At 37.2% G+C, this 12394-nt stretch overlaps 1 protein-coding gene across 1 annotated transcript in view; it reads right to left on the reverse strand.

Moving 5' to 3' along the window:
• Positions 1 to 12394, reverse strand: part of LOC124787979 (nucleoporin Nup188) — a 264531-nt gene that overhangs the window by 147793 nt on the left and 104344 nt on the right. The window contains exons 9-11 of the mRNA XM_047254995.1: positions 7019 to 7167; positions 4568 to 4844; positions 3853 to 4150 (exon numbers count right to left, since the gene is read on the reverse strand). Coding sequence (XP_047110951.1) covers positions 3853 to 4150; positions 4568 to 4844; positions 7019 to 7167 — 724 coding nt within the window. The remainder of the gene's footprint in view (positions 1 to 3852; positions 4151 to 4567; positions 4845 to 7018; positions 7168 to 12394) is intronic.

Raw genomic sequence — 12394 nt, forward strand, 5'->3', positions numbered from 1 at the left:
CAACAATTTTCTTCACAGCTTCAATGTTATCACCTGTTGTTGATATGCAGGGGCGTCCAGAATGAGGTTCGTCATTGACATCTTCTCGGCCATCTTGGAAGAGCCTGTACCACTTCCAAACATTTTTATTACTTAGAGCAAACTCACTGTATGCCACTGCTCAATTTTTATAATAATTGAAAATCGCCGAGCACACTAAAACACGTCTAACCTTTCTATCTGTCAAAAACAAACAAAGTATGCTGTACACTTGAAACTGAACATATGTTCAGGAAATATGTAACAATAAAAGTCGATAGTTAAATGTACGTTGCCCGTGCAATTTGAAGTCACCTTACTTTTTGAACAGCCCTCTTATGTACAAGAGCCAAGAAAGGCTCGGATTAAAAAGGGTGTAAGACAGGGATATAGTCTTTCACCCTTACTATTCAATCTGTACACTGAAGAAACAATGATGGACATAAAAGAAAGATTCAGGAGTGGAATTAAAATTCAAGGTGAAAGGGTATCAATGATACCCTTGGTGCAACCAGACTAATCCACTGATACTGAAGAGGGACAGCAATCTTTTTCAATTGTGGCAGGAACAAGTGTCTGGATGACTGACTGACCTGGCCTGTAACATTAGCCAACATGGCCTTACTGTGCTGGTACTGCAAACAGCTGTAAGTGAGGGGAAGCTACAGCTGTTATTTTGTCCTACAGGCACACAGCTCTACTACATGGTTAAATGATGATGGCATCCTCTCATGTAAAATATTCTGGAAATAAAATAGCCCTTCATTTGGACAAGTATCATCATCAGGGAAAACAAAAGTGGCATTCTACATGTCAGAGCATTAGACTGAAATGAGCAAGGACTAGTGAAATCACTGGATAACATAAGGCATTACATTTAATTGACATAAGGTGAAAATATAAAAATGCAGCAAAATATAAAAATGCAGCAAACAAAGCAAGAAAGATATAGAAACTCCTGGAGAAAAGAGAAGGAGCTGTATGAATATCAGGAGATAAGATGGTAATCCAATACAAGCAAAGAAGGGAAAGCTAAAAGTTGGAAGGAGTATCTAGAACAGTGGTTCCGCACATAGGGATAACTATTGCCTGAAGGGTAAAATGAAAGTTCTGAGGAGTAAAAATCAAAGGGGTTTGATTGTGTTTTCTGTCATGAAACTAAACTACTTTCAAAATATCATTACTATTATTGCAAATTTTGGTAAGACTCTAATAGTGACTATATAAGTTATCAATAATTACTTTTTTCAATTACTAGTATTAGTGCTTGACACTACTGTGGGTGTTACGGGCCGCCCCCCCCCCCCCCCCCCCCCCCCCCCCCCCCCCCCCCCCCCCCCCCCCCCCCCCCACCCCTGCGCACACGCGCACAGACGCACACACGCACACACACACACACACTCTCTCTCTCTCTCTCTCTCTCTCTCTCTCTCTCTCTCTCTCTCTCTCTCTCTCTCTACCAGAACACCAATGCTTCGAAAAGAAATGTGGTATTAAAGATCTGTAAATGTAAGAATCACATTAAGATGAAGAAACATCCCAGTAGTTTTCAAACGAAAATGCACTTCTTGTTAAGTACACAAAATTGAAATGTATGTGACTGTTCAGCAGAATAATTATAAAAAGTCATTTTGGATCATCTGAGTGCAGGATGCAAAGGTAAACTTCTGTGTCCCATTAGATACTGTCAACAGAATTTGCGTCCCATTTTTCCTTAATTACCCAAGTTTTTTTTCTAAACTTTTAAAAATGTCCCACTCTTTTTAAAAAAACTGCAGTGTCAATTGCAATAGTTATGCTGAGATGAAGAGGCTTGCACAGGAGAGACTAGTGTGGAGAACAGCATCAAACTAGTCTTCAGATTGTAGAACACAACAGCATTGTCAAATAATAATACATAAAGGCAAACCTATATTTCTAGCATTTGTAGACTAAGAGAAAGCTTTAGACAATGTTGAATGGAATACTCCTTTCAAATTCAGAAGGTGACAGAGGTAAAATACAGGGATCGGAAGGCTATTTACATTTGAACAGAAACCAGATGGTAATTATAAGAGTCGAGGGACACAAAAGGCAAGCAGTGACTGAAAAGGGAGTGAGACAAGGTTGTAGCCTATCCCTAATGTTATTCAATCTGTACATTGAGCACGCAGTAAAGGAAACAAAAGAAAAATTTGGAGTCGGAGTTAAAATCCATGTAGAAGAAATAAAAACTTTGTGGTTTGTCAATGACATTGTAATCCTGTCAGACAGCAAAGGAGCTGGAAGAGTAGTTGAACGGATTGGACAGTGTCTTCAAAGACGGATATAAGATGAACATCGACAAATGCAAAATTAGGATAATGGAATGCAATCAAATTAAATCGGGGTAATGCGGGGGAATTAGATTAGGAAATGAGACATTAAAAGTAGTAAACGAGTTTTGCTATCTGGAGAGCAAAATAACCAATGATGGTTGAAGCAGAGATGATATAAAATGAAGACTAGCTCTGGTAAGGAAAGTGTTTCTGAAGGAGAGAAATTTGTTAACATCAAGTATACATTTAAGTGTCAGGAAGTCTTTTCTGAAAGTATTTGTATGGAGTTTGGCCACGTATGGAAGCGAAACATGGAGAATAAATAGTTAAGACAAGAAGAAAATAGAAGCTTTTGAAATGTGGTGTTACAGAAGAATGCTGAAGATTAGATGGGGTAGATCATGTAACTAATGAGGAGGTGCTGAATAGCATTGGGGAGAAGAGGAATTTGTGGTACAACCTGACTAAAAGAAGGGATCAGTTGGTAGGAAACGTTCTGAGGCATCAAGGGATCACCAATTTAGTACTGGAGTGAAGTGTGAAGAGCAAAAATCATAAAGGGAGACCAAGAGATGAATACACTAAGCAGATTCAGATGGATGAAGGATGCAGTAGTTACTTGGAGATGAGGAAGCTTGCACAGGATAGAGTAGCATGGAGAGCTGCATCAAACCAGTCTCTGGACTGAAGACCACAATAACAACAACAACAATACATACATAAACAGAAAAATAATTTTAAATATGAGTTTCTTTAAATGAAAGGGAGGAGGGAGGGAGGGGGGGGGGGGAGAGAGAGAGAGAGAGAGAGAGAGAGAGAGAGAGAGAGAGAGAGACCTAACTCAAAAAGCATAAATGAGAGAACATTACAATCTTTGACAGTCAGGTAATGTTTGATGAAAGTACTAAAACATACCATTGGTTCCATACAGTTGCAGTTATAGTAGCAACTTTCTGAAATCTTCATAAATTTATCTGAAGCAATGTGCAAAGTGTCCCAAAGAACCAATACCAAGACCATGTTCCTCCCCTTTAATCTTGTGTAACCATACAACTCACAGAATTTTACAGGATTACATGTAGTCAAACAGTTTAGGTTTTAGCTCCACTTCATAGGCAGCACATAGTAGCTGACTTTCATATATTTTTTACTATGACATCCAGCACACCCCTTGTGTGTACAATTAAATAAACACTCTAAATCTTTCTTGTATCTGCAGAAAAAAATCAATAATTACAAACAGAGAAGTTGTCGCTTCCCACTCTCACAACAACTGAAGTTACACATTCATAAATTTCTGTAGAATGTTGAACACAGGTCAGTTCCAAATCTTAATTATTTTTAGCACTAATTGTTACTTTCCACTTTTATACATAATAATTTGAAGATATGTCTTTGTGAGGAATTGCTTATAACAAGCAAATACATCATGAAGTACAAGGAACAGTTAAAAGCACATTATAACAATAACAAAGAGTGTAATTGCAACAGAACAGTACATAGGAGATCATTTATTAGACAAATATCAGGGCTGTACCTGTGGCGACAATCTTTAGGAGTGCAAATCCACTTGGTGTATGTAGAACACTATGCAGGATAAGCTTTCTAAACAAATGAAGGTAAGTGGTTTCTGGGCCATTTGTTACCTCTCCCACCAAAAGCAACTCATGGAATACTTTCATGCATGTAACTCCAATGGACAGCTGATCACAATCAGACACATAATTCCATGTTTGATATCGAGGGAATACTTCATTCAAAATGAAAATAAGTCCTGGTAAAACCAATTCACTGTAGGCATATGTCTTTTCTTCTGATGTAACAGTTGTGTTAGGCTGAAAGAATATAACACCACTATTTCTATTCATTGTAGTACTACACTCATATGATGATGATGATTGTAATGAACACAATGACAACCAATAGTAAGTGACAAGTGTTAAAGATATTTATGTATTCTACACACAAACAAAAAAACAAGGTGAACGTCATAAGAATAAAATACAGAATATATTTGTAATTGCAGGAATATTTGACTAAATCATCAAAAAATGACCTGTACCTTCTCACAACTACAACTGCACAGAAATTAAATAAAATCAATGCCTAGAATCCAAGAGGCATATTTTTTCTAGAGTGTACTACTAAATTAATGACTTATAGATTTTAACAAAGCAATACTGTCAGTTTTAAATTACATATTGTTACTTTCAAAACTGGACTATTACTTCTTCCATAAATACAAAACTTACCTTGATAATCCTATACAAGAAATTTAAATAAGATTTCAATAATGCATAAGTGCCACTTGGGCATTCTTCATTATAAAGCCAGTCACCAATGGTTCTGACATACAGATAATTGCCCGATATGAGTGTAAGATTTAATGGGGCATTCTCTAATGTTGGAAATATCTGTAGCTGTTTCAGAACTGTATAAACTTTCATTCGGTCTTGTGACGCAAGTGTAGTCATTATGTCTAAGCATGAGCTGAATACCTTAGCTGAAGCTCGCTTAATTCTTTTGAATCTAAAAGTGAAACAATCACAATATTAGGAACAATCTCTCAGCATTATTTGATAAGAAACACATCAAATAAATAGAATGTACTATTCACTGGAGAATACAATATACATTAAAAAATATAAAAACACATAGGAGAACAATGTTTCACAGGAAATGTTCAACAAAAATGCTTTCTAATGCAAACACTAAAATCTACCTCATATAACCAATATCAAAAAGCTTTGACAAGTTAAGTAACTGGCAAGATTTATGCACAAGAGTCAAATACTGGTTAGATATTTTCTTAAAAAATAATATATAACAATTACGTTATTATCAAGTGGATAAAAATAATCATCTTGTTAAAAATAGTCATAGGGTTACTCTGGGATTGGGAGTAACCCACCACTCCTTCTTCCTCTTTCCAATACCCTACATATTTTCTTTATGTGTAGCAAATGGCTGGTTTACAAAAGACCAAAGCGGTATTCTTCTAGCTCCACTCTCAGTGCTGAAGTCAAAAATTATAAAGTGTGGTTGATCATGACAACTTTACATTTGCAAATATGTAACTAGATGGTTGCAGGACAACCACATGCTGGCAAAATCCTCAGCCCTGGATTGAAAATGTGCTCTAGAGACTGGAAGTCCACCTCTTTATTGTGTCATGCACATTAGATATCTTGATACAATGTGGGAGAAAGAGCCCCGTCAACAAAAACAAAAAAATAACGACTGGGGGTAAAATTACAGTTGCTAGTTTGTACAGGGGCAGGGAGGGGGAGGGGGGGGAGGGAGTGTTGCGAACTGCATACTAAAAATTGACCATGGGGTAGTAGTGGGGGCTGGGGAGAGGGGGGGGGGGGGGGGGGGTTACAATGGTCAATTCTTAAGATTTTTTCTGAACATCTTGAAAACTGTAACTTCTACCAAAATGTTTCCCAATACAAAATTGAACTACAGTAAATTTCCCACAAAAATGGTTCCATACATTTTTTTCTATAGGACTAATAGCTTCCATGTTATAGAGGCGGAAAAAACATATTATTAAAAATTGTGCTTTAATGGTATACAATTAATGTTTATTGTTAAATAATGTGACTTAAAAATGAATATTAAATGTCTGTACTGCATCTGAGCGCATTAGAACCACATTAAGGGATAAAGTGTGTTCTGTGGGTGTAATAAGTTGGAAACATGGGTTGGATATCAGAAGCATGATTCTGGTCCTGTGCTTCCCTCCTTCATAGGTCTGTAAAATGAACAGTGAGCATGCAATTCTTCATTCTCTCTAATGTACTACATCACAAAAAGCAACTATAGAGTGTTTCACAAAGTTATGAGTATGCCAACTCTTCCACAGCTAGACTAATCCCTGGTGATGTGGTGGGAGACATGCTCTGGTAGGGAAGGGGGCGGGGGGAGTTGTTATTTTCCACAAAGTGTGTTAACAATATATGGAATACAAATATGGCTTACTATAAAGGGTAGTCAAATAAAAATGATACGTATGGAATAAAAGTAAGTAAACACTTTATTACACAATGGAAAATCCAAGATGGAATGTAAGAATATCATGAAAAGAACTGTCAGAAAATGAGCTTTTGGCCAACTACAACTAGGCCTTCGTTGGAAATAGGCAACAAAACACACCTCAGCAGTCAGAGACTGTGGTGGTCACATGTGTTGTGTGTGTGTGTGTGTGTGTGTGTGTGTGTGTGTGTGTGTGTGGGTGCGCGTACGCGCGCGCATGCTTATGTTGTGTATTTCCGACGAATGACTAGGTGGCCAAAAGCTCAATTTCTAAGTGTGTTTTTGTTGTATCTATCTGTGACTCAGTATCTCCTCTATATGGTGAGTAGCAACTATCCTTTTCACAATATTGTAAACACTTTATTGTTTCCAAAAGAATCACCATAACTGTTATTGCATTTTCCTCACTATGAGAAAAGACAGTCCATGCCTGCATGGAAAAATGTTTGCAGATGCTTACAGAATCATTATTGTCCTCAAATGTGCACCTCTTTGTACATAGCAGATCAATGGAAATGAATGTCTTTCTTCAGGGCTCCAAAAATGTAGTAATCATGTGGGGAGAAGTTGGGCCTATACAGAAGATGTGTAAGGGCTCCCCAGCAAAACGTCTGCAGCATACTCCAAACAATATTATTTTATGTTACAGAGGCTTGAGTACTTACCTAGTAATCATTGTGACAGTGTAGTTGACAGCATTTGTAAGTTCGGGACATAAATCCACTTTAGCTAGAAGCATGTTGTTGATTATATGAAGTCCTGTTAGCACATTCTCTTCAGCACTTGACAGGTCACCATCATCACATGATAACTTCTGTTTGAAAAATAAAATTCTATAAGGCTACTGACATATAAGTATAATATTATAAATAGATTATCACATGAAATTCCCTTATTCATATTTCTTCATCTTATTTTTGTGATATATTCCTGACAAACAACTTTGCCAGTGTACAAATCTAGAAGCTACACAGGATGTTTAAATTATAAAAACAAATGGATGGGACAAGCAAAGGCCATGAAGGGTAAAACTGTCAACTCTGTGACAACCAGACACAGGAATATCTGCTTCCACAGCTAAGCACTCAGCATGTCTGACTGCCACGTGGAGGACCCGAGCTCAGTTACCAGTACTGCCTGAGATTTTTCCTTGGTGGGAGGACTGGAACGGAGTGCACTCAGCATCGTGATGCTAAACGAGGAGCTACTTGAATGACAAGTAGCAGTTCCCAAGTTGACAAAATTCCAATGGGAGGGAGGGTGATGTGCTAACCCAATGCCCTTGCATATCTCAATAAAATGGCGACATTGGCAGAGGCTGGCACACCAGTTGGTCTGAACTCAATGATCCATCAGGGAGTGTGTGCAGAGCTGGTTATGAAGTGAGGAGTAGCATGTATGAGATAGCAGTAAATTTCATTATGTTGGCTCAGTACTAACATCAAAATGACAATTCAAATTCATGTTCAAATAACTGAATGATTGCTCACTGTATAAACGAAAAATAAGCAGCTAGAGAATGCAAGATGTGACCAGCAGAAGATATAACAAGTCTCACAATGTGTCTCACATGTAGCTAAAAAGGCAGCTACTACTTTCCTTCAATATTCTGTCGGTAAATAATGCTTCGGCAGTTTTATTCTGTTTTCATAAATTATGTAAACAAATCCCTCCTTCAGTATCTGTGTACAGATGTGATAAGGCTAGATCTCTATGATGGTAACAACTGAAGGCAAGAAATATTACTTGTGGCATTCAATACTAGTGCGAGTCTGTTTCACATTCTGTTTTGGAGAAGAACAAGGTTGGAAGCTACTTCTCCTCACCTTATAATACAAGGACTAGTAACATTACTGTCAACTGTCTTATTAAATCTCTCTTTGATGTACTCAGTATATTTACAATATGCAAAAAAGGGGTATGCACATAGGTATGAGACCTGTGGACAACTGTCCCACATTCTTGTTTGTCCGCTAGTGACGTCATTGCTATTTGGCTCCTGTTGACAAACTGATGCAATGTGTGGTCCCATGGTTGATCTACAGCTATATGATACTGTTTTGCACTAACCACTGCATAAACACCACCAGAGGATGTAACAGATAAACTCATTATGACCCAGATCTTTTGAAAATCGTGTTGACTGTTCCAGGTGCATTGTCACTAGTAGTCTCTCCTTCTAATGGAAAAATCAGTGATGCTAAAATTTTTATCAATTCTTTGAAAAGATTACAAGTTGTGTCATTTCTGTGGTATCAGTGCTGTTACCCACAGCAATTAAAAATTCTTTCAATCAAAAACTTTCTGCCCCCCACCCCAATTTCTACCCATCTGTCGAAAGCACATCTCAAAAAAAAAATAAAACCTTAAGTGTTTTTCCTCCACATCAAAGGACAGTTATAAATGGAACATCTAGTAAACATTTTCTAATAAATTCCCATTTGTCACACGATTTAGAATATTTAGCAGTTTCATTGCCTGTCACAAAGTTAACTCTGACACTGCAGTAGTGATGCATTTTTGTTTTTGAACATTTACTACCAAGTTCTTCCCTAACTTTCATACCCTAGCTTTTCATACTGATCCATTAGTTTTTTAGTTGAGTTGCATATTTTGAAATAACGTGTATCTTTAAATTGTATTTTATGTTAATAAACATGCTGCACAAGAAAAATAAAGGAAAAAATAGAAATTAAAAAAAAAGGAAAAAAAGGAAAAACATAAAAAATGGAAAATAAAAAAAAAAAATAAAGTGAAAGACCATATTTCCCTGTCCAACCACATATAGCCCAATCTAAAAATTCTCTCCCTCCACTTACTTTTCCATTCTTAATATTCAGAACTTTTCTTTTAGAATATGGGAAGGAGAGAGACAGGTTGATAATTAGATGTCACTTGCTTATATCCACTTACAGAAAAAAGTGTCAGTACTGCATCCTCCGGCCTTTCAGGGAATAAATAAAGACTCAGGGACGAGTTACAGAGTTAACATAAGGGGTTGCAATCAAGCCAGCACAAATTTTAGTCATGTGTTTGAAATATAACAGCTAGAAAAGTTACTGCTTTTCAATGGCCTAATGGTTTTTTTGTGACGTCACTAACAAATAATTTGGCAAAACTGACATCTCGTGTTGAACCATCATTGCCTGTCTAAATACTAGCAAGCCTAATGGATCTGCTTTCGATGGCCTTTTTTTTTTTGCATCAACTGATAGGAAGCATTTACTGCATTTATTAGACAATGATTTGAATTTAATAACATCTGTCTGCTGCTACTGTCATCAAGGAATTGAATATCATTTACCTTACCAAGTTTGTTTCATGCCTGATAATGCTCCAAAATCTGAACAGAATCAGAAGAGAACTGAAGGAGTTTAAAAACTGGAAGAAGAACCAAGATCTAGGACATCCCTTAAATAAAGATGTGTTAGTATCCATTGTAATAATGTGACTGCTATGGCAGGTTAAAGCTAAGTTAGCAGGAATGAAAGAAACAGCATGCAGCTTCCTGGAACAGATGGACCAAGTAGATTCAAGAGTCCCACTCACAAAACTATTATTGGTAAAGGATAGGATTACAGGTGATTCTGTAAATGGAGGAAAATTCAGCAAAAGGAAAAGACAACTACAGAATCTCATCTGATAAAAAGAAGAAACCCATGGCATAGTTGAAAATGATGATGAAAAATCAAGTATTGCAATGATAGTGACAAACAGCTGAGTGGGCGGGCTATGAAGTGAAAGTATTTAAATATCAATTTGTACAATGATGATTAATATGCAACTGGTGATGAAACAGGAGACTCTCGCAAGGACAACTTGTATTTTGGACAGTGCATTTTGGACACTGTTAGATTGGATTAGTGTTCTGCCAAACAATGTTGTTAGGATACTGTAAGTGTAGAACTTTCTGTTGTGTGATTAGTGCATACTTACATGCAGTGACACTAAGTTTCTACACCACTTACATAATTTGGCCAGATGATCACACATGCAGACCACTGACACAGTAATATTATTGTCATGGGCACAGCCAGTCACACTTCAAACACTGTCATAACAAAGATTATAGTACAGATAAGTGTACTCCCATTCCTCGCTTCCCGGCACGGCAGAAACACAGCCATGGCACACACTGCTACTATGAGTGATGTGAATAGTTCTGTTATCCAGTGTAAAACAGCATTAACATATTAAAAGTGAGAGCAACAGCTTGTAAGATGGTGATAAGAAAGAGCTGTGACGAGGGATATGCATCACCTACATAGATGGCTTCTCTTCTTTAGTTCTACCCCCACGTAACGAACAGTTCATCAGTATGCCACGTTCTACATTCAAATTCTGAAATTCAATAGAACAGTTTGGGTTCCAATATAGAAAAGGCTTTTTACACGTTAAGTGAGAATGTACTTAATTCATTAGACAACAAATTAGAGGCTACTAGCATTTTCTGTGACCTGTCGAAAGCCTCTGACTGTGTGCATCACAGCATACTCTCAAGTAATTCAAAATATTATGGTGCCATCAGCAGTGCTGCAAAATGGTTGGAGTCTTACCTAACTAACAGGAAACAAAGGATGCCATTGTGAAATACCTGTGGAGTAAGCAATCAGTCTACATCTGATTGGGAATTAATTACATTTGGTGTTCCTCAAGGTTCCATCTTGGGTCTGTTGCTTTTTCTCGTGCACACTAATGACCTCTCATCTGTTATATCGCCAGATGTTAAGTTTGTTTTGTTTGCAATAAATAACAAATCACGTACAGAAATAATCAATTTTTGACAATATAATGTAAAATCTACTCACCAAGCAGCGTCAGGAGAACATGCATATAAAAAAAAAAGTTTCACACATGCAAGCTTTTGGAACCAATGGCTCCTTCTGGCAAAAGGGCTGAAGGGGAAGGAAGAGGGGTGAAGGCAAAGGATTGGAAAGGTTTAGGAAAAGGGGTAGACTTCAGAAAAGTCACCCAGAATCCAGGTCAGGAGAGACTTACCAGACGGGATGAGAAGGAAAGACTTCATAGATGAATATTTTAACAGGGACTGTTAGACCAGTTTACACAACAGTGTCTGTCAGATTTCAGTTTTGACAGCACTTGGTCACAACAAACAAGATTAGGTATTCTGTGTATGATAAATTTATTAAAGTGCATAACTACGTTTAATTCTGACAGTGTATTAATTCTGTAAATATTAGCAGTTCCAGTTTACTGTAATGTATTCATATATTTTGACAATCTCCTACCAAATCACCAGGAAAGAGAGTATTATATTCAAATATTCTGTTTTTTTTATGTCATACTTTGTGACAAGACTTCTGGTCAGGTGACTACAAGGTTATAAACACAAAATCAAATAGGGGTAATGCAGGAGTAGGTTTAATAATGAATAGGAAAATAGGAATGCGGGTAAGCTACTACAAACAGCATAGTGAACGCATTATTGTGGCCAAGATAGATACGAAGCCCACACCTACTACAGTAGTACAAGTTTATATGCCAACTAGCTCTGCAGATGACAAAGAAATTGAAGAAATGTATGATGAAATAAAAGAAATTATTCAGATTGTGAAGGGAGACGAAAATTTAATAGTCATGGGTGACTGGAATTCGAGTGTAGGAAAAGGGAGAGAAGGAAACATAGTAGGTGAATATGGATTGGGGGACAGAAATGAAAGAGGAAGCCGCCTTGTAGAATTTTGCACAGAGCACAACATAATCATAACTAACACTTGGTTTAAGAATCATGAAAGAAGGTTGTATACATGGAAGAACCCTGGAGATACTAAAAGGTATCAGATAGATTATATAATGGTAAGACAGAGATTTAGGAACCAGGTTTTAAATTGTAAGACATTTCCAGGGGCAGATGTGGACTCTGACCACAATCTATTGGTTATGACCTGTAGATTAAAACTGAAGAAACTGCAAAAAGGTGGGAATTTAAGGAGATGGGACCTGGATAAACTAAAAGAACCAGAGGTTGTACAGAGATTCAGGGAGAGCATAAGGGAGCAATTGACAGGAATGGGGGAAAT

This window comes from Schistocerca piceifrons, chromosome 3 (genome assembly GCF_021461385.2).
Source record: "Schistocerca piceifrons isolate TAMUIC-IGC-003096 chromosome 3, iqSchPice1.1, whole genome shotgun sequence".
NCBI lineage: Eukaryota > Metazoa > Arthropoda > Insecta > Orthoptera > Acrididae > Schistocerca > Schistocerca piceifrons.